Source organism: Spinacia oleracea, chromosome 4 (assembly GCF_020520425.1).
Source record: "Spinacia oleracea cultivar Varoflay chromosome 4, BTI_SOV_V1, whole genome shotgun sequence".
In the NCBI taxonomy this organism is placed as follows: domain Eukaryota; kingdom Viridiplantae; phylum Streptophyta; class Magnoliopsida; order Caryophyllales; family Amaranthaceae; genus Spinacia; species Spinacia oleracea.
Genome location: NC_079490.1, coordinates 46,543,574 through 46,569,534, shown reverse-complemented (window position 1 = coordinate 46,569,534; position 25,961 = coordinate 46,543,574). Strand labels below are relative to the sequence as shown.

Below are 25,961 nucleotides of genomic sequence, written 5' to 3'. Positions count from 1 at the left end.
ACACAAGTTTCAAAGTATTCAAAAGTGAGTTTTTTGAGAGAAAATTAAAACACACATCTTGCTCATAAAGTGCCGAAATTTTCTAGTACCTTAAGGGCGATTCTAGTTGGTCAATCTTAAGGCGGATCCGGACGTGCTGTGGACTATCTACGGAGGGACGACACTTGGAGTCCTAAAGACTTGTTCTTGTTCGGTTCGGGCGCAGCTAGGGAGGGCACGCAACAAAGAGTATGCATCTAAATTATGCTATATGATTATGTGTAAATAATATGTTGTCCTGGGTTAATGGTTGTTTCCGCATGATCTATGTAATGTCATATGTATCATAACCTAACAAATAGTACGTAAACGGATCAAGTATTTAATGGCATTAAATACTCCATCTATGGATATTCGGAATCGACGGATCTTGGTTTCAGTGGGAGCTGAGATCGTCACAGGCAAGAAATGAATACTCCGGAAACGATGATATTGCCGGAAACGGAAATATGGATCGTATCGGAAATATAAATATTATCCAAGTCGTAGATGTTGCCGGAAACGGAAACATGGTACGTATCGGAAAATATTATCGGAAATGGAAATATTGCCGGAATCGGAAATATTGCCGGAAACGGAAATATTGTCAGAAACGGAAATATTATCGGAATCGGAAAATAATTTCGGAAACGGAAATATTAAATATTTGTTCGAAACGGAAATTAATTCCGGAATCGGAAATATTAAATATTGTTCGTATCGGAAATAAATTCCGGAATCGGGAATTTAATCGAAAGCGTATCGTACGAATTAGCATCGGACGAGGCTCGCTAGACGAAGGCCCAGCACAAAGCCAGGCCATCGCCCAGCAAGCCACACGCATCACCAACACACGCCAAAGCCTCGACCAGGCCCAGCGCAAGCCAGGCCCAGCCGAAGCCATGGGCGCGCGCGGACAGTAGCATGGGCCGAGCGTTGTGCGCTCAGCGTGGGCCGCAAGGCCTGCGCGGGTGTACGGTGCTCGTACGATGCTCGTGTGCGAATCCTAAAACTATCGGGATTCGATAAAAGATTAAATCCTAAACCTATTAGATAAAGTTTATTTAAATAGAGTCCTAGCAGGATTCTAATTAAATAAATTAGTATCCTAATAGGATTCCAATTCCTTTTCCATACCTCTATAAATAAGGGCCTAGGGTCATTATTTATATATAACTTTTCAAGTATTCAAAGCTAGGATTTTTAAGCAGAAAAATCAGCCATATCTCTTGCCCATTTAGCCAAAGATAAGTAGTACCTTAAGGGCGATTCTAGTTGGTCAATCTTAAGGCGGATCCGGACGTGATGTGGACTATCTACGGAGGGACGACACTTGGAGTCCTAAAGACTTGTTCTTGTTCGGTTCGGGCGCAGCTAGGGAAGGCACGCAACAAAGAGTATGCATCTAAACTATGCTAAATGATTATGTGTAAATAATATGTTTTCCTGGCTTTATGGTTTTTCCGCATGATTTATGAATTGTCATATGTATCATAACCTAACACTATAATGCTTGGCATATGTTTTTATGCATTCATGGTGACATGGATCATGAATAGTTTGAACCAGACTCGTTTAGTGCGAGGTACGTTCGAATAGTGATTTGCTACTTCTCTTGTAAATGTCGTATTGTGCGACATTGCCATGGTCAAGGTAGTCACATGTTGAAGTGTGCCTTGACCAAAAGTTAGGTGCCTTTCTTTACCCATAACCATATTTAGAAAAATTTTGACTCACTTGCAACATCGAGATAAACGCATACTTAGCTTAAACCAACGACACTTTATTATGTTTGAAGAAGTCTTTGAAAATTATTTGAAGTCCGAGTCCTACTGTGTACAATCCGAGGTGTCCTATGTAAGTTGACTTATAGAAGGGTTCGTACAGGATTACATACTGTTACGATTTTTGGAATGCTGTTTAAGGATTTGCTGGAAGCCAGGGTGCAGGCGTCAAGGTATTACTTGTGCCCGTGTGGCACATGCTTTGGGCTTTTAGGGCCATCTTTTCCAGCATTGCGGGAATATAAACCGTTTTCAAATTGACTTAGATTTACTTGGTGTATATCTGCACAAAAGGTCAAGGTATACTTAGTTCTTTCCCTAGCTCTTTCATTTCAATTTTTAGCCCCCAATTGCTATTATGTCTTCTCATTAATGATGCTTTCAGATTTCGATTTTAGATGCCCGTGTCATATGTCTGAGTAGGGTGAGCCTTGGTTAAGGGCCAAGTCCTATTGACAATGTCTGATTTTTTTTCAAAGGAGACTCGCAAGCATTTGAATTACCATGAATGGGTGCCCTGAGTTCGAAGGAACGATGGGGCGACGCCGTAGAACAATCCTTTTTATTGCAAGCTTACTGCCTTTACTACTTATTGGCGATTATGACTGTGTCTAGTGGTGAAAGAAGGTCTTTAAGTGAGTTATTTCGCTTTTAGGGAGGGTCAAGTCGAGTACTTTTAGAGGTCATGGACGCTCGTGATAGCCCCTATTCAATTGAGGCAAGGCGATCTTTTGAGTATTGGCTAAGTGCCTAGGCGTGTGAGTGCTCCTTCTGGCAAGGGTACGTGCCCTTATTATTTTTCGATGTGTGCTCATTTTGGCATCTTGATGACTTGGATTCTTCCTTTGACTTAAATTTTTCTTTCGACTTGGATTGCAAGTAATTAAATTTCAATAAGGGACTCTATTTTTTATTCTTGTTATTCTATAGGCTTTAACATTTTTGCAAATTGGTTGGACCGAATCATGGATTGCCTACGTATCCGCCTCAAATAGATTTAATTTGGAATCAGGTCTTGCGTAGTTCTTAGCCTAGTAAATGGTTTCTTAGAATGCCGATTTTAAACAAGTACGTTCGAGTGGGCTTGTAATGTTTGAAAAAGGGTGAAATAAGTGTACGAAAATTTTGGAGCGCGCGTATTTTGCGTATTTTATACGATCTTCTACCCCCTAAGTGTTCGTTATTCTTCCGCATGTATATAGGAAAATATACGAACACTTTTAGGAATTGGGAGTTGGAAGCAAGAACGGCGCCCAAGGCTGGGCGCTATTATTTTCGGCGCCCAGGTCTGGGCGTTGAAAGCGTGTTCTGGGCTGCCTTTTTGCGCTGCTCCTTTTCGTTTCGTGCCAAATATTTGCGAATATTTTTTGTGCGCTAAATGGTTCTTTTCCTTTTTTAAATGCTTCTTTTTTTTGTGCGCTCTGCAAAGTTTTTTTTTTATTTTTTTATTTATTTTTTTACGTTAAGCGTAGAACGTACTTTTCATTTGTTTTTTTTATTCGTGACTCAAGACGGCTTGAAAGACGGGTCGGATGAGATAGGATAATTTGTATAGGTATTAGTCAAGCATGAGGATCACATCTGCTAGGACTCACAATTTGCAGCCTCAAGCTAGTGTCATGAGTTTACATCAACCAAGGCCAATGAGTAGCATGGGGACGGCTCAAGGGTGTATCCAAACAAGTTATATGGTCATTATACTAATGGTGGTGTAAGAGAAGGTTTGGGCCTTGGAAATAATGGGTATGACACACGTGTCAATGGCCGTACGTGGTTTGCAGTTGACAACAAGTTCAAGAACAAGAGTCGAGGTAATGGTTTCTTGGGTTATGGCAATGAGAACATGGATGGGTTAAATGAGCTGAACAGGGGCCCCAGAGCAAAGGCGTCTGAGAACATAAGGATTGGATAGGGTAGACATCGTAGAATTTCATGTAGTTTTTGTGGCGTGATTTGGATTGGTTGACTCAATTCTTTCCCTTCGTTTACTTGGGTAGATTTCGTACTTTGGGAGGTACGGGCTAAGTATTTCATGGCTCGCTCTTTTCGCTCTCCCTTTTCTTTTTCTCTTTCTCTTTTTTGCTTGGGATTTCTCCCCCCTTTTGTTATTTGGGCTAAAAGGTAGATGGTTGTGGTGTTTGAGTCACGAGGTGAGATTGAGTGAGCCTCCTTTGGTAGGCCTATAGTGGACCTTTAATTTTAGTAGGCCTAGGGTGGACCTTTAATTTTAGTAGGCCTAGGGTGGACCTTTAAATTGTCTTACTTTGCAAGCGTATTTAGTTGTTTCTTAAAATGTATAAATAGCGTAGATTCAAAATGTTGTTTTTACTTTATTGAAATTTAACGAAAGAATTACATCGAAAATAATTTTTTACAGTTTTCGGGATTTAATTGGAAGTTGTGATTTAGACTCGAACTTTCATTAATTTTTCTGATTATAACCCGTGTAGGAATATAAGGAGGTGGCCTAGACTCAAAATAATGACGTGGCGTAAGCCTATAATACCTGACCAAGCAACTTTCAGACTTAGGCTAATTGGACCATAACTTTCGTTGGTTGACACTTTAGATTTTAATCCTTGGGTGTTCATTTGTCATGCGTCGTTTTGCTTAATGTTGGCAAGGTAGTTAGTTGGGGAGATCGAATTTTTATTTTTGCAAGACTAGAATCATTAGTGCGGCTTCCCTCTTAGTGTGTATTGCTTTACCCCAATGGTAGCCTTATGGTATGCCGATTTGGGTATTTTCATGGTTGGTCATGTTGCATTCATGGAAAATCTTTTAGTCCGTACTTAGTAGTATTTCAAGGAGCGAGTGGCTCGAGAGGACTATGATAGTCGTGACCCAATGTGATTATAAGCCTTGAGGCCATTAAATTTTTTCTTTGCCAATGGTATTGACACCTTAGGCTCACTTTGGGGGTTGTGCGACTATGGAGGAATGATTTTCAGAATGTGACTGTTTCCATTTTGCAAATACTTGAATTACATAATATATTCTTTTTATTGGTGAGAGAGAGTATTGAGGCCGTAGATTCTTAGCAAGGGATGACAATTACATATGGGTGCTTATTGATTTAAATGTTAGGAAGGGAGACTAAATATGGTTTAACCTTTTAACTTGCAGAACGACACCAAGCATTAGGACCGATTCTATGGATAAGACAACTAAGACATAGGATTTAGATTGTACTTTGGCATAGCCTAGTCTAGACTCGGATTTATTTATATTTTATTCGAACATTATTTTTCCTTGAAGACTCTATTTGAACATTATTTTTTGAATACTTTGCCCATGTGATATTCAAGGTCATTTAATTAGCATGCTCGGTTTTGGTGCCGAACATTGTCGTCATAGGAGGCCTAATGACGACATAAAGAGTTGTTTATTTTATAAGTCGTTCTTAGAATTGAGTGCCTTTTCGTACGCCCTTGCAGCAATTTTCACGAATTTTCTTGTACTGTTACGTATTTTTTTTTATGCGCGGGCACCGAGGCTGCTGTGCCTGACCAAAAGGCCAGGCAGCAACTTCATCGCCCAACGGTGGGCGTGAGAATATTTGGCGCCCAGCCAGGGGCGCTGAAAATGCGTCCCTGACTGGTACTCGTATTCTGTTCGCGTATATTTTTTTGTATATGCGACTTAATTTTGCGTGCTTGCCTAATAACGTCCTTTACGCGTTGTGCAGCGTTGTGGGATCCGTTACGGGCCCTCCCGAGCGTCGCTTATTTTTGTGGCGGTCGTTCGGGGTTGCGGAACACGTATTTTGGTGTAACTCTTTGGCCAATTGGTATTTATGAATGTTTGGGAAATTTTTAAGGTCATTGGTTTTCTAGCATTATTTGTCACACACAATCACATAATTCGCTACACATAACTAACATTACAACATGAGGCAAAATAATAATATGTCATGTAGTTTATGATAGGCTTCTATGGGTAGTATTTGCGCCGGCTTGGTACCGCTTCTATCGTAGATCCAACACATGCCCTGGTCGAGGTAGTGCCTTCAACAGACGAATTTCGACCAAGAGGCCAATCACGATGTAAGCCAAAGGGGCATGCACCAATGAGAGGGACCTAGTGGGCGAGCGATTGGGTTTGGGACGGGTGTACTACTAGCGAAAGTGCCGAGTGGACAACATTCGAAGCGTATGCACCCCCCGGTTGGCGATGGGTATCCTTAGTCCCAACTCCCGAGATGAAACATCCAAGGGAGCCAAGATTCGTTATGCGGTTCTGTCCGTTCACATTAATATGCTGATTTTCAGGTCGTCCCAACTTGATGGGGAAATAAACGCGGGGTAGGATCGTTTCACCCTTCGGCTATTTTGATTACCTACGAGCACGAGTATTTCCTTCACTATCCCCAGTGGAGTCACCACTGTGAGGGGGTCGAAAAAGCACGAGGCTAATGCGTGACCTCGTCCCTCGTGGGTGTGACGTTTCTTTTTGTCAAATCAAGTGTAATTAGATTTCCTGTGAGTTTACACCCAATTGACTAGTAATATAGGAGTCGCCATTCAGTTTTTAACGACAATTAGAAAAACTGACAAAACCCGGCTATCGTGACATAAAGGGAGTGCAATTATGTTTGACCACGACGGCCATAGGTTCCCTTGCGATCCCTGGTGTGGGGATCTCTCTGTTAGGTTATGATACATATGACAATTCATAAATCATGCGGAAAAACCATAAAGCCAGGAAAGCATATTATTTACACATAATCATTTAGCATAGTTTAGATGCATACACTTTGTTGCGTGCCTTCCCTAGCTGCGCCCGAACCGAACAAGAACAAGTCTTTAGGACTCCAAGTGTCGTCCCTCCGTAGATAGTCCACAGCACGTCCGGATCCGCCTTAAGATTGACCAACTAGAATCGCCCTTAAGGTACTACTTATTTTCGGCTAAATGGGCAAGAGTTATGGCTGATTTTTCTGCTTAAAAATCCTAGCTTTGAATACTTGAAAAGTTATATATAAATAATGACCCTAGGCCCTTATTTATAGAGGTATGGAAAAGGAATTGGAATCCTATTAGGATACTAATTTATTTAATTAGAATCCTGCTAGGACTCTATTTAAATAAACTTTATCTAATAGGTTTAGGATTTAATCTTTTATCGAATCCCGATAGCTTTAGGATTCGCACACGAGCATCGCACGAGCACCGTACACCCGTGCAGGCCTTGCGGCCCACGCTGAGCGCACAGCGCTCGGCCCATGCTACTGTCCGCTCGCGCCCATGGCTTCGGCTGGGCCTGGCTTGCGCTGGGCCTGGTCGAGGCTTTGGCGTGTGTTGGTGATGCGTGTGGCTTGTTGGGCGATGGCCTGGCTTCGTGCTGGGCCTTCGTCTAGCGAGCCTCGTCCGATGCTAATTCGTACGATACGCTTTCCCGATTCCGGAATTTATTTCCGATACGAACAATATTTAATATTTCCGATTCCGGAATTAATTTCCGTTTCGAACAAATATTTAATATTTCCGTTTCCGGAATTATTTTCCGATTCCGATAATATTTCCGTTTCTGACAATATTTCCGTTTCCGGCAATATTTCCGATCCGGCAATATTTCCATTTCCGATAATATTTTCCGATACGTACCATGTTTCCGTTTCCGGCAACATCTACGACTTGGATAATATTTATATTTCCAATACGATGCATATTTCCGTTTCCGGCAATATCATCGTTTCCGGAGTATTCATTTCTTGCCTGTGACGATCTCAGCTCCCACTGAAACCAAGATCCGTCAATTCCGAATATCCATAGATGGAGTATTTAATGCCATTAAATACTTGATCCGTTTACGTACTATTTGTGTGACCCTACGGGTTCAGTCAAGAGTAAGCTGTGGATTAATATCATTAATTCCACTTGAACTGAAGCGGCCTCTAGCTAGGCATTCAGCTCACTTGATCTCACTGAATTATTAACTTGTTAATTAATACTGAACCGCATTTATTAGACTTAATATTGAATGCATACTTGGACCAAGGGCATTATTTCCTTCAGTCTCCCACTTGTCCTTAGGGACAAGTGTGCATTTCCTAATTCCTTTGTCGCTCGATGCTTGCTCTTGAACATAAGGTAAGAGTTGTCATCCTTATTATGTCCAGATGTGTTCCTCGGTTTCAGAGTTCAACTGATCAAATAAACAGATAATCATAGCCTATGATTCATCCGAGCACGACCATGCATTTCACAGTTTCTAGCTCTCCGAGTGGCCTTGTACAACTTTTAAGCATCTCATCCCGATTTATGGGAGGACAATCCCAATCTTGCGATCTTGAGATTAGACTTTGTTTGATAGGTGATTACCTGAGCGTTGCCTTTATAGCCTCCTTTTACGGTGCGACGGTTGGTCAACGTCAAAGCAACCAGTTCTCAAACAAGTAATCTCAAATCACTCAGGTATTGAGGATTTAGTGTCTAATAATTTTAATGAAATTTACTTATGACAGATTTTCATCTCTTACAGTAAAGTTTCATAGGTCTTGTCCGATACTAGTCTTCCCAAAGTAAGTATCTATGCAAATGATTATGACATTGCCATGTCCACATAGTTCAAGAAACAGAACTACTAGTCATCTTGCATTCTAGTCGTCTAACGTTTTCTATGCGTCCAATTTTATAGAAAACTCCGACTAGGGACCATTTTCAACCTTTGACATTCAAGTTCACTTGATAGACATTTCTTAGTCACAGGACTGGTCCTGACAGTTTATCTTAAATATATTGTCAAATTGAAGGGACTCATTATTTAATAAACCACAAATTAAATGGAAAAATGAATTCTTTTCATTTATTGTGAATGATTAACCAATAATGTTTTACAAAGATTTAAACTCTAAAACTTTAAAACATTAAACTGGGATATCAAAGCCATTCTCCAATATGCTTGATTCCCATAGCTGCAGTGCGCGAGTTGTGCTTCGCCTGCGACAGAGGTTTAGTCAATGGATCTGATATGTTGTCATCAGTTCCAATCTTGTTTATCTCGACTTATTTTCTTTCAACGAACTCTCGTAGAAGGTGAAATCTACGAAGTACATGCTTGACTCTCTGGTGGTGTTTAGGCTCCTTTGCCTGTGCAATAGCTCCGTTATTATCACAATACAGGGCTATTGGTCCTTTAATGGAGGGGACTACACCAAGTTCACCTATGAACTTCCTTAGCCATATAGCTTCCTTTGCTGCTTCATGTGCAGCAATGTACTCCGCTTCAGTTGTAGAATCCGCAATGGTGCTTTGCTTAGCACTTTTCCAGCTTACTGCACCCCCGTTGAGGCAGAAGACAAACCCAGACTGTGATCAGAAATCATCTTTGTCGGTTTGGAAACTTGCGTCCGTATAGCCTTTAACAATTAATTCATCATCTCCACCATAGACCAGGAAGTCATCTTTGTGCCTTTTCAGGTACTTCAGAATATTCTTGGCAGCAGTCCAATGTGCCTCTCCTGGGTCTGACTGGTATCTGCTCGTAGCACTGAGTGCGTACGCAACATCCGGGCGTGTACATATCATAGCATACATTATTGAACCAATCAATGATGCATATGGAATCCCATTCATTCGTCTACGCTCATCAAGTGTTTTTGGGCACTGAGTCTTGCTTAGAGTTATTCCATGAGACATGGGTAGGTAGCCTCGCTTGGAGTCTGCCATCTTGAACCTATCAAGCACCTTATTGATATAAGTGCTTTGACTAAGTCCAATCATCTTTTTAGATCTATTTCTGTAAATCTTGATGCCCAATATGTACTGTGCTTCTCCTAGATCTTTCATCGAAAAACATTTCCCAAGCCAAATCTTGACAGAGTTCAACATAGGAATGTCATTTCCAATAAGTAATATGTCATCGACATATAATACTAGGAAAGCAATTTTGCTCCCACTGACCTTCTTGTATACACAAGATTCGTCTGCGTTCTTGATGAAACCAAAGTCACTGACTGCTTCATCAAAACGTATATTCCAGCTCCTGGATGCCTGCTTCAATCCGTAGATTGACTTCTTTAGCTTGCATACCTTTTTAGCATTCTTTGGATCCTCAAAACCTTCAGGCTGTGTCATAAACACAGTTTCTGTTAAAACGCCGTTTAAGAAAGCAGTTTTGACATCCATCTGCCATATTTCGTAATCGTAATATGCAGGGATTGCTAACATTATCCGAATAGACTTTAGCATTGCAACTGGTGAAAAGGTTTCATCGTAATCCACACCGTGGACTTGCCTGTAACCTTTTGCAACCAATCTAGCTTTGAAAACTTCAAGTTTCCCATCCTTGTCCTTTTTCAGTTTGAAAACCCATTTGCTTCCAATGGCTTGGTAGCCATCTGGCAAATCGACCAAATCCCATACTTGGTTTTCAGACATGGAGTCTAATTCAGATAGCATGGCTTCTTGCCATTGCTTGGAGCTAGGGCTCGTCATAGCTTGTTTGTAAGTCGCAGGTTCATCACTTTCAAGTAATAGAACGTCATAGCTCTCGTTTGTCAAAATACCTAAGTACCTTTCCGGTTGAGATCTATATCTTTGCGATCTACGCGGGGTAACATTTCTAGATTGACCATGATTCTCACCAGATTCTTCTAAAGATCTATGAGTTTCATCCTGAATGTCATCTTGAGCATTCTCTAGAGTTTGTTGTTCGACTCGAATTTCTTCGAGGTCTACTTTTCTCCCACTTGTCATTTTGGAAATGTGATCTTTCTCCAAAAAGACACCATCTCGAGCAACAAACACCTTGTTCTCAGATGTATTGTAGAAGTAATACCCCTTTGTTTCCTTTGGATAGCCCACAAGGATACATTTGTCAGATTTTGGATGAAGTTTGTCTGTAATTAATCGTTTGACGTATACTTCACATCCCCAAATCTTAAGAAAAGACACATTTGGAGGCTTTCCAAACCATAATTCGTATGGAGTCTTTTCGACAGCTTTAGACGGAGCTCTATTTATAGTGAGTGCAGCTGTATGTAGTGCATGTCCCCAAAATTCTAATGGAAGTTTGGCCTGACCCATCATTGACCTGACCATGTCTAGCAAGGTTCTGTTCCTCCGTTCCGACACACCGTTCCATTGTGGTGTTCCAGGAGGAGTCAATTCTGATAGAATTCCACATTCTTTCAGATGGTCATCAAATTCATAGCTCAGATATTCACCGCCTCTATCAGACCGCAGTGCCTTAATCTTCTTGCCTAATTGATTCTCTACTTCACTCTGAAATTCCTTGAATTTGTCAAAGGATTCAGACTTATGCTTCATTAGGTAGACATAACCATATCTACTGAAGTCATCAGTGAAAGTGATAAAGTAGCTGAAACCACCTCTAGCATTTGTACTCATTGGTCCACATACATCTGTATGGATTAAACCCAATAGTTTATTTTCTCTTTCTCCAACTTTAGAGAAAGGTTGTTTTGTCATTTTGCCAAGTAAACATGATTCGCATTTACCATAATCCTCTAAGTCAAATGGTTCTAGAATTCCTTCCTTTTGAAGTCTTTCTAAGCGTTTCAAGTTTATATGGCCTAATCGACAATGCCACAGATAGGTGAGATCTGAATCATCCTTTTTGGCCTTTTTGGTATTTATGTTATATACTTGTTTGTCGTGATCTAATAAATAAAGTCCATTGACTAATCTAGCAGATCCATAAAACATCTCTTTAAAATAAAACGAACAACTATTGTCTTTTATTAAAAAGGAAAATCCCTTAGCATCTAAGCAAGAAACTGAAATGATGTTTTTAGTAAGACTTGGAACATGGAAACACTCTTCCAGTTCCAAAACTAGCCCGGAGGGCAACGACAAATAATAAGTTCCTACAGCTAATGCAGCAATCCGTGCTCCATTTCCCACTCGTAGGTCGATTTCACCCTTGCTTAACTTTCTACTTATTCTTAGTCCCTGTGGATTGGAACATAAGTGTGAGCCACAACCTGTATCTAATACCCAAGAAGTTGAATTAGCAAGTATACAGTCTATAACGAAAATACCTGAAGATGGAACGACTGTTCCGTTCTTCTGATCTTCCTTTAGCTTCAAGCAATCTCTCTTCCAATGCCCCTTCTTCTTGCAGTAGAAGCATTCGGATTCAGAAGTGGGTTGACTGACCTTCCTCTTTACAGATTTGGCGCCAGTTTGCTTAGTTGGGCTGGCCTTGTTGCCACCTTTCTTAGCATTCCTCTTCTTTCCAGATTTCTTGAACTTGCCCCCACGCACCATAAGCACATCCTGCTTATCACTTTTGAGCGTCTTTTCAGCGGTCTTCAGCATACCGTGAAGCTCAGTGAGCGTTTTGTCCAGACTATTCATACTGTAGTTCAGTTTGAACTGATCATACCCGCTATGAAGAGAATGGAGGATGGTGTCTATAGCCATTTCCTGAGAAAATTTTTGATCCAGCCGACTCATATTCTCAATGAGTCCAATCATTTTGAGAACATGTGGACTTACGGGCTCGCCTTTCTTAAGCTTGGTCTCAAGAATTTGCCTATGAGTCTCGAATCTTTCGACTCGAGCCAGATCTTGGAACATGTTCTTCAACTCACTGATGATTGTGAAAGCATCTGAGTTGATGAACGTTTTCTGCAGATCTGCACTCATGGTGGTGAGCATTAGACATTTCACATCCTTGTTGGCATCAATCCAACGATTGAGGGCTGCCTGAGTGACCCCGTCGCCTGCGGCTTCGGGCATCGCCTCTTCTAGGACATACTCCTTTTCTTCCTGCATAAGAACTATTTGCAAGTTCCTTTGCCAGTCAAGGAAGTTTTTCCCGTTCAACTTCTCCTTTTCGAGAATTGATCGAATGTTGAATGAATTGTTGTTTGCCATATTTAAAACTACAATTGAAAAGAATAAACAAATAAATAACCATTCACAGTTTCTCTTAATAAACTTAAATTCTAGCATACATGCATAATTCAATGTTTATTAAGCATTTTATTCAAGTTATGTGTTCCGGCAGGTGTGAATAAAATGATTCCAAGATCCTAAAATCATTGAAGAACTAAGCACAGTTTGTCGACTTAATCCTAAAACATCTTAGGTAAGCAAAAGCCTTTTGCTAATAGTCTAGAAACTATTCTTGGTTGATAGGTACGTCTAAGAACTTATTAGGTAAACCTATCGATTTTGCCACGACATAAAAGGACTCCTTACTTTTATCGTTGAGTTTCACCAAAACTAACATGTACTCACAATTATGTGTGTACCTTGCCCCTTTAGGACCAATAAGTAACACCTCGCTGAGCGAAAACTATTACTAGATTGATGTAAAGGATATCCAAGCAAGTGTATATTTTGGCATGGCACCTTTTAACTCAATTTTTAAGTTTGGAACTTAAGGCTCTTACTATGTTGGTTAGATTTTAAGTGAACTAAAATCCTTAATCATGCAACATAATCAAGCTTTTGATCTCATGCATTTTAAGACATATTTAAAAGCAATAAATAACTTAAAACATGCATAAGATAAATGTGATCTAGTATAGCCCGACTTCATCTTGAAGCTTTAACTTCAAAGTCCGTCTTGAAAATCTCCGTGGGAGGCACCATTTTCTTCAAATAGAATAAGCTATAATTAAAACTAATTACAACTATTTGATGGTACGCAGACCATATTTGAATTGAAAAACAACTTTGGTCCTTTAGACCAATTACATTCAAATTAATGGTACGCAGACCATATTTTCTATCCTATTTGGGCCATACTAGTCACTTCATAACCTGCAAAACAGTACATATACAATATATACCATTCACCCATTCATTATCATGAATGGCCCACATAGCTGGTTAGTAAAACACATTATGCATCACGTAAACATTTGCATCAATTAATCAAGGGCACCAATAATCTACAAATTATTCAGTCCTTATTAATTCTAATCAAGTTGTTTTAACTTTAAGGTTTTGTAGACCTAATCAAGAGTTTATGACTAAAAGGGGCTCCCACTTAAACCAATAAATTCATATGCTTTACTAATTTTAAACATAAAAATGTATTTCTAGTCTAACCGGAAACATACAAATTTAATTAAAATTTAAAGCTCATATAAATTTATAATTGAATCCACAAAGTTTAATTTAATTTCAGTCGTATTTAAATTAATTCATGATTTTAATTTTTGTAAAATAATTAGAATAAATAAAATTTATTATAATTACAATATTCAAAATTAAAATCCAAGAAAATAATTTAAATTATTAATTTTAAAATTAATTAAAATTACGTAAACTGAAAATTTCAAATTAAAATTTCAAAACGATCTAATCGAAACGCAACAATCCCACGCAACGCACGCCCATGGGCCACACGCACACAGCCATCGCTGGCCATGTGCGCGCAGCCCATGCGCTGCCTCGCATCGCTGCTGCTCACCATCGCAAAGCATCACGCATGGTGCTCGCTGCGCGCGCCAGCGCTCGACGCACGAGCATGCTGCCGCAGCCCATCGCTGGGCGCAGCGCTCGTCGCACGTCGCAACACGCACCCGCACGCCATCGCTGGGCGCAGCGCTCGTCGCACGCACAACAAGCACTCGCACGCCATCGTTGGGCGCAGCGCTCGTCGCACGCACAATAGCGCTCGCACGCCATCGCTGGGCGCAGCGCTCGTCGCACGCACAATAGCGCTCGCACGCCATCGCTGGGCGCAGCGCTCGTCGTATGCACAACAGCGCTCGCTGCGCGCGAGCGATCGATGCTTGGCGCAGCACTCGTGGCACGCGAGCTTGCGCTCGCTGCGCACGAGGCTCCGCACGCTTGCGCGAGGCAGTGCGCGTTGTGGCGCAGCTCGCTTGCTGCCCACACGCGACTGCTCGTGCCTTGCTCTCGCCCTCGCCCATTCGCCCATTGCACACAGCCCACGACACAAGGCAGGGCTGCTGCCTTGTGCTCGTGCACCATGGCCTTGCTCATTGCATTCGTACCGCATGGGCGACGAGCTCCCTTGCTCGTCGTCACATGCCCGCACTATACAACACCCCTTAAGGGTAACACGTAGCGTCCATTGCTTTGTGCGTGCAAGTTATATGAGCGAATCGCATAAAAATTTAAAATTTATATTCAAAATTAATGACAAATTAATAAATAATATTAATTTCATAATTTTAGGGCGAAAAAAATCGAAAATTTATTATTCAATTGATTTCCGATTAACATGGATTCAAGTCTAGGTCATAAAAATTTAAATTTTAACATAAATTTACAATTTTTATGGTGGTTTTTAATCATAGGTATCTAATTAAATTATAATTAATTATGAAAATCAAATTAATTCTAAATTATTCTAATTTTCAACAAATTAATCATAATTACAAATTAGATTGCATAATTAACAAGGCTAGGCATTCAAACTTGTTAAACATATACAGTAGGTCAATCAAAAATTCAAGATTTATCAACAAGAATCGCAAATATTTAATTTAACATCTTAAATTTACGAAATTTTGCATTCGAAAAACTAAAACCTACGAAAAGTCATAGTTAGGCTTCGAATTTGAGAATTCTGGGTTCGGCCGAAAGTTATTATTTTTGTCAAAATTTTAGAATGCCTTTTACATGCGGAATTGACACAAAAATCACTCGATTTGGATGAGTAACGAAAAAACTGCCGAAAAACTGCGTACGTATAATTAAATAAACGCAATTTGCAATTAATTAACAATTACGAAAATTAATCACCCCTTTTAATTCTTGCAAATTTGTAATATTTAACCATGTTCATGCAATTTAGATTATGAAAATAATAAGAGGCTCGTGATACCACTGTTAGGTTATGATACATTTGACAATTCATAAATCATGCGGAAAAACCATAAAGCCAGGAAAGCATATTATTTACACATAATCATTTAGCATAGTTTAGATGCATACACTTTGTTGCGTGCCTTCCCTAGCTGCGCCCGAACCGAACAAGAACAAGTCTTTAGGACTCCAAGTGTCGTCCCTCCGTAGATAGTCCACAGCACGTCCGGATCCGCCTTAAGATTGACCAACTAGAATCGCCCTTAAGGTACTACTTATTTTCGGCTAAATGGGCAAGAGTTATGGCTGATTTTTCTGCTTAAAAATCCTAGCTTTGAATACTTGAAAAGTTATATATAAATAATGACCCTAGGCCCTTATTTATAGAGGTATGGAAAAGGAATTGGAATCCTATTAGGATACTAATTTATTTAATTAGAATCCTGGTAGGACTCTATTTAAATAAACTTTATCTAATAGGTTTAGGATTTAATCTTTTATCGAATCCCGATAGCTTTAGGATTCGCACACGAGCATCGCACGAGCACCGTACACCCGCGCAGGCCTTGCGGCCCACGCTGAGCGCACAGCGCTCGGCCCATGCTACTGTCCGCGCGCGCCCATGGCTTCGGCTGGGCCTGGATTGCGGTGGGCCTGGTCGAGGCTTTGGCGTGTGTTGGTGATGCGTGTGGCTTGCTGGGCGATGGCCTGGCTTCGTGCTGGGCCTTCGTCTAGCGAGCCTCGTCCGATGCTAATTCGTACGATACGCTTTCCCGATTCCGGAATTTATTTCCGATACGAACAATATTTAATATTTCCGATTCCGGAATTAATTTCCGTTTCGAACAAATATTTAATATTTCCGTTTCCGGAATTATTTTCCGATTCCGGCAATATTTCCGATTCTGACAATATTTCCGTTTCCGGCAATATTTCCGATTCCGGCAATATTTCCATTTTCGATAATATTTTCCGATACGTACCATGTTTCCGTTTCCGGCAACATCTACGACTTGGATAATATTTATATTTCCGATACAATCCATATTTCCGTTTCCGGCAATATCATCGTTTCCGGAGTTCATTTCTTGCCTGTGACGATCTCAGCTCCCACTGAAACCAAGATCCGTCGATTCCGAATATCCATAGATGGAGTATTTAATGCCATTAAATACTTGATCCGTTTACGTACTATTTGTGTGACCCTACGGGTTCAGTCAAAAGTAAGCTGTGGATTAATATCATTAATTCCACTTGAACTGAAGCGGCCTCTAGCTAGGCATTCAGCTCACTTGATCTCACTGAATTATTAACTTGTTAATTAATACTGAACCGCATTTATTAGACTTAACATTGAATGCATACTTGGACCAAGGGCATTATTTCCTTCACTCTCAATATACACCCGCAAGGTAGAGATTGAGGGTTCAGGGGACTGTAATAACCGAGAGGAGTACTCGCTCTTCGATAACTCCAGAGGCAGGATATCCTTACTAGCTCAGCATAAATAATTGAAGGGACATGCGTTAACTATTAAACTAATCTGAGTTGATTTTAACAATATGCAACACATAATACTAGATCGATCGTGATTATCTGATTTAGATTGTTTTAAAGGGCCTAGCATGATAGTTCAATTTCCCAAAATATTATCTTTATTAGGCGTGATAGAACAATCAGATTTAATAGTTTAACAATTTATAAAAGGGCGAGGAAAACAATTAAATCATGCGAAGGGACACATTACGACGCACCCTTGAGAGGTGCGTCACGGTTCTCAGAAAACTAACCACTTTGGCTTTGCTATTTCTCCTTTTATTTAACGAATCTCAAGTTTCCGGGCTTAGTTCTTTAGTTACAAGGGACAGGATACGCTGTGTTCGATTTTTGGATCGATTGCGACAGAACGCGGGATCAATTTCGCAGCGTGAGGCTTAGGCTTAGGGGTTGGAGTCAATACTCAGAATATGAATTGTGTGTCCCGTTCACGTCGAATTTGGGGCTGTATTTATAGGGAAGAGTTCGTGGAAAGATAGAATTGTAGAGCTCTAATCCAAGAAAAATTAGGAGAGAACACGTCCCAGGTATTTTCAGCGCCCAGGTCTGGGCGTTAAAGATTTCGGCGCCCAGCTCTGGGCGTTGAAAATGGGATCCAGGCAATTTCAGCGCCCAGGGCTGGGCGTTGAAAATGATGTTTGGGCCGAGTTCTTTGTCAGATTTGGACTCTTAGAATCCGGAGTGTTTGAGACTTATCCGAGTCTTTTAGTGCGTATTAACTTTATGACGGAATGCGTCTGGGCCCGTTACGAACTCTAGGCTCGTTAGGATTTTAATTAATACATAACTCTTATTTTCGAATCATATTAGGAATATGATTCCTCTTGCAATTTCTATCTCATTTAGGATTTATGTTGGAGTGCAACACCTAATTCTGACAGGTTTCTATCTTTTATGACTTGCCACTTTAATAACTACCCATTACGACAGTTACTATTTTTAGCAGGTTTCTATAAATAGCAGGTTCGGGTGAAATGAAAAGGGTGATCGAGATTCGTTATTTTATAGGAGATGCGTTGCCAAGTGGAGATTTATGTTCTCATCATCGAACCTTCCCTTTCGGGAATGGGGACAAAAGTAGGTGTCTACAGAGTGCAACTTCTATCTTTTCTTAAGGATTAATTGTAATGCAACGTGATCATTTGGAAATCTTTCTTATACAGCTGCTATTGTAGGTAGCAGGTTAATATGGTAATTACTATAAATGGTAGTTACTGAAAATGGAAATGCGGGTTTCGGGGTCATGTCAGTTAGTCACAATTCGTTCGTTGCATACTTAAGAAAGCATTAACAATTAGTAGTGTTTGGTTTCATCATTAAACTCACTGCTTCGGACCTAGGGATAAATGTATGCGTCTACTTATACTAAAGCACAATTGTCTTTTCCCTCTAAAAGTGTACATGTTTTTTTTAATTTAATAAAGGTTCAATTGCTAACTCCTCTTTTGTATGTCAACTACAAGAATTCCCACCAAAGAATGCAATGTAAGGTGATGTATGTGCGTATGGATTAATCAGCAAGTTAATATGTGTATTTTCCAATAAGCCACCTTAGTTTATATATAAACTACAAGTGAGTGACGTGGTTTCTCAAGAGTGATTATAATCTATATCTACTAGCCTTATAAGCGCCAGATGCGTGCAAAGATATATTAATATTGGAAGATTTCAGTTCATCATTGATTTATATTGGACTAAGAGAGAGAAATTAATATATTCAAATAACCTAATACAATCATACTTCACAATCACATCACAAACCCGCATACCAAATTACAACATTACAAAATCTGATGACAAAAACTGCAAGCACAATGTTGAACCTGTCGTCGAGAGTCGGGAGTCGATAATATCATCAACGGTTGAGAGATCAGTAGCTTCCATTATACATTAATTCATCGAAAATTCATCAAATAATTTTCTTGCGATTGCAATTTCTGTGAGAAAAAATATAATTCATATTAAGAATAAGAACAAAATAACATTTCAAATTAAAATTGTAAAGTTTATATTTATATATGAGTGAAATGATAATTCTCCGTACAATAATATGATAAAATTATGTACATACAAATATTTAGAAAGCAATAATAAATTTGAACTACACTACCTATACCGAAATCTAATATAACAAAAAAGAATCAGTAAAAAGTTCATTTTCTCTGATATTTCTGTTAGAATATATGGCAGTATATTCTCATTAATTAGTAAATATTCTATGTGATTATAATTGTTGTAATTTATTATGTTAGTCAAAGTATCCTAATGTGTTAGCATGATTGACGAAATTTAGTTAGCAGAATAAACGCCATTATTGGCTCATTGTACAATGTATATATTACACATTTAAGAAATGGAAATGATACGGAAATAATTCCTGTCAAGTCTAATTAATGGAAATGACAACATAGAATATTTACTAATTAATTGGAATATATAAATTCACAAAAGTTGCTTAATTTTATTCACAAATGATATATTGGTAAAATGAATGTGCTTTTCTCGTTTGGACAAACTTAACTCCTAACATTTTAAGCACTATTTCGAATCAACTCAAAAAAAAACTTTAAAAGGTCTTTTTCTAATTGGAAACAATTTGAGAAATTTGAGTTACTGTGAATTAGAATTGTATGCATGTTTAATTGAAAATATGGTCACTATACAATTCCAATTTCCTCGGAACAAACGGAGACTAACTTATCAAAGTTCCCCAAAAATTAACATGAATAATCTGAACTTTGTACCATCTATAGCAACCCACTTTTGAGGGTCAAACTCTCATGTTACTCTCATAGCTTTAGTTTAAACTTTTTCCCATTGATATTCGTGTTACTGCCCTTCGGAGAAAGCAGCAAACACATTTTCAACGTTCATGTATCTTGTTATCTCTAGCAGAAAAGAGTTATGATGTGTAATTGTGTATTATGTATACCAAAAATTTGTATTTAACTAAGAATTATATCTTAATTCTTAATCATATAATTTCTTTCAAAGTTCAAAACACAATATCTTAATTAATGTAAATTGAATTATTAACTTTCTTACCGAGCTATGGTGAAATTCAGGCATTGTATTCCTCACTTTGCATAAAAATGTTCGTCAAACTCCTCAGCATCCACAATCTAAATCTGATATTAGAACAACTATGCTCTTCCTCACTGACATTTCCAGCAGTTTCAAGATCATTCAAAACCCCGGCCGCTTCTTGCACACTCCTTTGAATCTGATCAATCTTCACTCCTATTCTATGAATGTCCACCAAATTAGCAGGGCTACGTATGCACTTCACTCCTCCTTATATTTATTTTTTGTTAATTTACACAATTTCAAGCCAGAATAACCCAATTAAATTTCCATACGTTCAGCAATGAATTTGGATAAGAAAATCAACAAATAAAACCAATCAACAAATTAGAAAAAGAAAAGAGATACCTGCAAATTCTTGAGATAAATGTTGACGCTTGGCCAGATCAATTTTAACCTCCTCAAATTCGATGTTATTAATCCTGCAACAAAACATTCATGCCGAAAAAAAGTACCCAATTAAACAGCAAATTGAAGAGAAATAGCACAACAGACGCAATAAAGTAAACCCAGAAAAAAAAATTAAAAATTTTTGATGGGAAATGCAGAAAATAAAAATAAAAATTTGATGACCATATCAATTTTAACCTGCAAATTTTTTTATCCCCAATTAAAAACTAAAATAAAAAAATCCTAGAATTATTATTTTTTAACCAAATTATAAAACTAAAAAAAATGTTACTAACCTTTTGATGAGCGACATTTATGTCGCTCTTAGTTTAGGATTTTAGTTCATTTCATTAGCATTTTATTATTATTTTCGCTTAGTTTTATCGTTTTTAGTTCATTTATCGCATTTTTGCATTAATCGTTACATTTTCTCGTCTTGCGCATATTTTAGTCGTTTTTGCTCTAAATATGCCTTTTGCGCGCATTCTCGTTGCGTAAGGTCCGTTTTGAGTATTAACGTGTTAATATTGTGTCATTATGCTTGTCGACGAGTTATATGCTTCACGATTTGCAAAAAACGATAAACGAATTAATAATAATGTTTTCGATTTTTAAATAACATGCTTGACGATTTACTAATGTTTTACGGCACTTTGCTCTTGTGTGTGTGTGCAGCTAGGCAAGCATTTAGTTGCTGCCACGAGCCTTGCATTGTCTCAACAATAGGCCATAGCAACAGCAATTGTAGTGCATACAAGAGCAAGCAATGGCAGCCACTGCAGTGGACACACACACGAACAACAACAGCCACTGCAGCAGTTTAGAGCTGCTGTATTCGTGCCTTTGCAGCAGCTTTGTGCTCACTTTGAGAGCATTTACAGCAGCCCCTTGGGCTCGAATTCAGGAGCCCTGCTTGCCCCTTGATAGTGGCTGTACACGAGCATGGAATAGCTGCCACAACACTGCATATAACACGCAAGAACAGCAGCTTTATGCGAGCAGAACAGCAGCTACTTGCGCGCACAAACAGCAATGCACTCGTGCTTTACAGCCACTGTTTGGCTGCTGTTCGTGGCTCTACATGAGCCTTGCTTGCCCCTTTTTGGTAGCTGTACATGAGCAGGAATAGCAGCCACACACGAGCACATTTACAGCAGCTATGCACGAGTGTAAGAGCAGCAACAGCAACACGCAAAACAGCAAACTGGTTTGTGCGATCGAATGGGTCAGGCTGTGCGATCGAGCTGTTTCTGTGCGAGCACACTGAAGTTTCGTGTGTGCGCACGAATTGGCTAAATCAAGGCAGGAACTCAGCCTTTGTTGGTGCGATCTCACGGCTCCTCTCGTGTGGTCGCACAGGCAGCACGCAGCAGGCACGCAGCAGGCACGCAGCCAGCACTATAAAGGGCAGCGAGCAGTCAGTGTGCGACGTGTAGAGAAATTAGGAGGCGAGCATTAGAGTTAGCGTAGGGAAGCAGCAGCGAAGATTAGCGTAGCATAGATTAGAGTATTGTTAGATTAGATTTTAGGTTTTAATTTCACAAAAATCAAACACTAGATTTCAGTTTTAGTTCATCAAATTCGTAGCTATTGTTCTTCAATTTCAGAATTTGTTCTTCAAGGTTTTTCCCCCAATTTTGGTATAATTCTTACTTTTCTAATTCTTCTTTTGATTTTGTTCTTTAATTCCTTCATTAATTTCGTTATGCTTTGATTTCATGCTTGAATTCTAGAATTAGTTTCTCATTTTGAATGTTCTTGATTTTTCCCCAATTTTTAGATGTTTGAATTTTCTGAATTTTGTTGTTTCAATTAGCTTTATTAATTCAATTAGTTTCATGATTAGGATTAATGTTAGTTTAATGTTGATGTTAATCATGCTAATTGAGTAGTTTAGTCTAGAGGTTAGGGATGAAGCTTTGGCATTGAATTTGGGGAATTTTTGGGAAAACTCATGATTGATGTTGTGATTAAATGTGATTTAGTGATAGGATTTCCATGACTAATTGAGTAGTAGTCGCGAATGCTATTTGATTGGATTAGATTGGAATGTATGATTAGGTTTGGCAAGACATTGTGAGCCTAATTCGTGCAAGTTAATGATAATTCCTATTATATGCAAGCTTATCTAGTTTAGGATTATGGGAAAGCCCTTCATAGGCTAGGTTGCTTCGCGTGCTCCATCCGAGAGGTGGCGAGCACGTCATTTGTTTTCATTCCCCTAATTGCTGTGTCGTTGCATATTCATGAATGTCTTGACCTTGTTATTTCTTTGATTCGATTCCCATTGCCGATTCCCTAATCCTCTAGAATTCCTTTATTTGTTTGCATTTCTAGCTTAGATTAGATTAATTCAAAAACTCAAATTCCATTCGAACTAGCTTGTGAACGCATAGATTGAATAGTCAAGCATATCCATTCCTATGGGACGATCCCTATACTTGCCGCTATAGTCCATATAGCCGGTTAGTTAGGTGTTTTATAAATTTTGTTTGGTGAGGTGAATTTCTATTCAACGACGGAAAAACGCCCTATCACCTTTCAAGAGTTGTAGCGATCATCTTCATTAATAGCAAATGAACCTTCAACTGCATTTTTGAGAGCTTCAACTGAATATTAAAAATGTAACACATTATCCACATCCATGAAATCAAGCATATTAAAAACACAAATCAAATACCGATTATCAATTCGTATTAGATTGTCAAACAAAAACCAGCTATATATGGTATAACCAACACGCTAATGGTAAGAATATGCTTGTGTACAACCTGTATATGTCGACTCAAAATTTGTAATGGTAAGACTATGCTTGTGTGTACTCACAACTCACAGTCATAAGGTAAGAATATGCTTATGTACAATCAAGCATAGTGTTTTGCAATCAGAGATCAAAAGTTAAGTTGATTCATGGCCATAAATATTGATTGATAATGGAGCTTTACCTTTCCGCATAACTCACAAAATTACTCGTTGTGTTGACTCACCTCCATCTTCTTAATCTTCTTACGCAGACTGACACCATACCGGGTACCTAAACAAAACAATATAATGATACTAATTAATCGTGATAATACATTTCATCCACTCAGCCAGACCAGACAACAAAGGTAAGACCATAACTCACTCCTAATTCAAAATAATCAAACAGAAACAATTAAACATGAAAGTTTTGAACTAACTTCTCATTATCCTACACCTTTCAATATGAAGTTGTTATCTAATGCATAATAATCAAGAATGTCATATATGATTTCTTGTTTTCTTCACTCATGTCACAGACTCTATTCCAATCAAATGGCATTATGTTATGCAATATGACATCCTTAAACATCATCACATCATAACTCATCGTATTTCCGAACAATCTCGACCTTCTTGGTTCTCTTGGCCTGTATGCATCAACAACATTCAAAGTTAAAAGTAGCCAACAGAAAAAATCTACACAACTTTAATGAGAAGTATTAAGTATTAACTCAACTCATCTCACCCAAAATTGTACAACAAACAAATGGCATCAATAACAAAAACAAAAAAAATACAATGCAAATATTGCAACTCTCTCACTATTTTGTTCAGTTCAATCAAGGGCATATTTCAACCTAAAAAACATTGTCTGAGCATAAACCCTAGAACATTTTTTCAATGTACACACCCATAACTAATACCAACATAAACTTTTCTAAAATGAGGCGTGATAATAATATTATCATATATGCCAATAAGATAACATCGTATAGTATCCACATATAAATACAAATCTTAAAAAAAAGACTCCATAATCATGAATCTCAATCACGGAGACAACAACCCCTAAAAATTGACCCAAATCCACAAATTTCAAAATTTAGTTGCATAAACCCTAAAAATCTCCAGCCAAAAATTAAGCTCACAATTGGCATGTACATGGCAATACAAAACCCCCACATCAAATCAAAAACACAAAAAATTAAACATTCGTGTTGAATGATTTAACCACTAATATCTAACATCATGCAAATAATTACTACTAGTCATTTGACATTCCGAGTAACAAAGAATCAAACTAATTTAGGATCGGAAATGTGTCGATTAAATTAGATTCGTACTGAAGAAATTCAACATTTAATATACAATTATAATAGTAGTAATGACATGATTGTTGAATCGAAGAGATAAGAGGAGAGGGGAGGTACCATTGTTGAGGGAGTCGACGGCGTGGAGAGATAGTGAAGAACCAACAACAAACTAAATGACAAAGAAGAGATTTCTAGGTTACAATCCACATTGCTTCTTTGGATTTTCCTATTGAGTAGGTTGTCATTATATTTTCTATTCTTTAAGTGTGGAGGGTATTTTAGAAATCCAAGGGGACACTAAAAGTGGATTTACTATAATAACCTAGGCACTTCCACTTATATAATAGAGATATACGGAGTATTATATTAAAGCACAATTATTTTTTCCTCAAAAAGTTTAAATTCTTCTTGTAAATAAAAAATGATATTAAAGTATTCATTGTGGGTTAATTACGAAATGACCACATTATTTTCATTATTTTTTATTGCATTTAAATGCAACTCCTTTTTCATTTGCATTGCAAATCAAAATTTTGTAGGCCCGGTTTGGTATTATTTTTTCGGGTTTTATGTTTTTTTATAAAACTAAAAACAAAAATATGAAAGATACAAAAAATAGTTCCAAGATTTTTTATGCCAGTTCTCTAAATCAACATGCTTTTAAAAAACTTTTAATGAATTCGTGCGTTGCACGAGAGCTAACTAGTATAGAATATATTATGCCCTGAAAAGAATGTTTTTGCTTTTTAAAATTGAAGGCTATTTTTTTAAAGGTAAGCAGAAAATACATTAGGATCCCCTAAAATTGAACGTTATTGCTAACAGACTATTTTAGACGTTACGGAGTACTAAATAGCCGTCAAGTATGTCAACAAATAATTAATACGAAGTACATAAAGATCAATTAATTTAGTTTTTTTTTTTGTTGATTGCAAATTTGCCTTAACTTGCAAATTACTCTTTTTTTTAAAGTAATATAATTGGCTAGTTCAATTGTGAGCAAGGATAATGTATTATATAATTCTATAGGGGGACACTAAAATGTCATTTATCATAATGATATGTAAAGTTCCTTTATAAAATAGAGAAGAGATAAAACTTGAATATCATTCTAGTGAATTTTTCTATGAACTTCAATTCCATAAATCATGTTTATACTTTTGGTACATTTCCCTAATTGATTCTAGGTATTTTTGGTTTTAGTAATACTAGTGTGGTACGGTTTTTCAAGGTGTTGAAAAGTTAGCAAAAAAACAAATGCTAGCAATTTGCATAATAGGTTTATGGGAGAAAATGTAGTACGTAGT

The 25,961-nt window shown here is 38.3% G+C and overlaps 2 protein-coding genes across 14 annotated transcripts; both read right to left on the bottom strand.

Annotated features, from left to right (window-relative positions):
• Nucleotides 1-11,684: 11,684 nt before the first annotated feature.
• On the bottom strand, nucleotides 11,685-12,152 carry LOC130472288 (uncharacterized). The gene is made up of 2 exons (XM_056842881.1): nucleotides 11,809-12,152; nucleotides 11,685-11,719 (listed from the first exon to the last, which is right to left on the bottom strand). The coding sequence occupies exons 1-2, from the start codon at nucleotides 12,125-12,127 to the stop codon at nucleotides 11,703-11,705; spliced, it is 336 nt and encodes a 111-aa protein (XP_056698859.1). The 5' UTR covers nucleotides 12,128-12,152; the 3' UTR covers nucleotides 11,685-11,702.
• Nucleotides 12,153-18,758: 6,606 nt separating this feature from the next.
• Nucleotides 18,759-24,919, bottom strand: LOC110803544 (uncharacterized). Of its 13 annotated transcripts, none has more exons than XM_056843338.1 (7): nucleotides 24,772-24,919; nucleotides 23,779-23,988; nucleotides 23,584-23,630; nucleotides 23,135-23,184; nucleotides 20,555-20,628; nucleotides 20,168-20,416; nucleotides 18,759-19,059 (listed from the first exon to the last, which is right to left on the bottom strand). In XM_056843338.1, exons 2-6 carry the CDS (start codon nucleotides 23,783-23,785, stop codon nucleotides 20,184-20,186), a joined length of 411 nt encoding a protein of 136 aa, XP_056699316.1. In that variant the 5' UTR covers nucleotides 23,786-23,988; nucleotides 24,772-24,919; the 3' UTR covers nucleotides 18,759-19,059; nucleotides 20,168-20,183. The 13 variants fall into 13 exon arrangements, 3 of the variants coding, with proteins under 3 accessions (XP_056699316.1, XP_056699318.1, XP_056699317.1); XM_056843340.1 differs by having other exon boundaries at nucleotides 20,168-20,362; XM_056843339.1 differs by having other exon boundaries at nucleotides 23,796-23,988; nucleotides 24,772-24,918.
• Nucleotides 24,920-25,961: the final 1,042 nt, after the last annotated feature.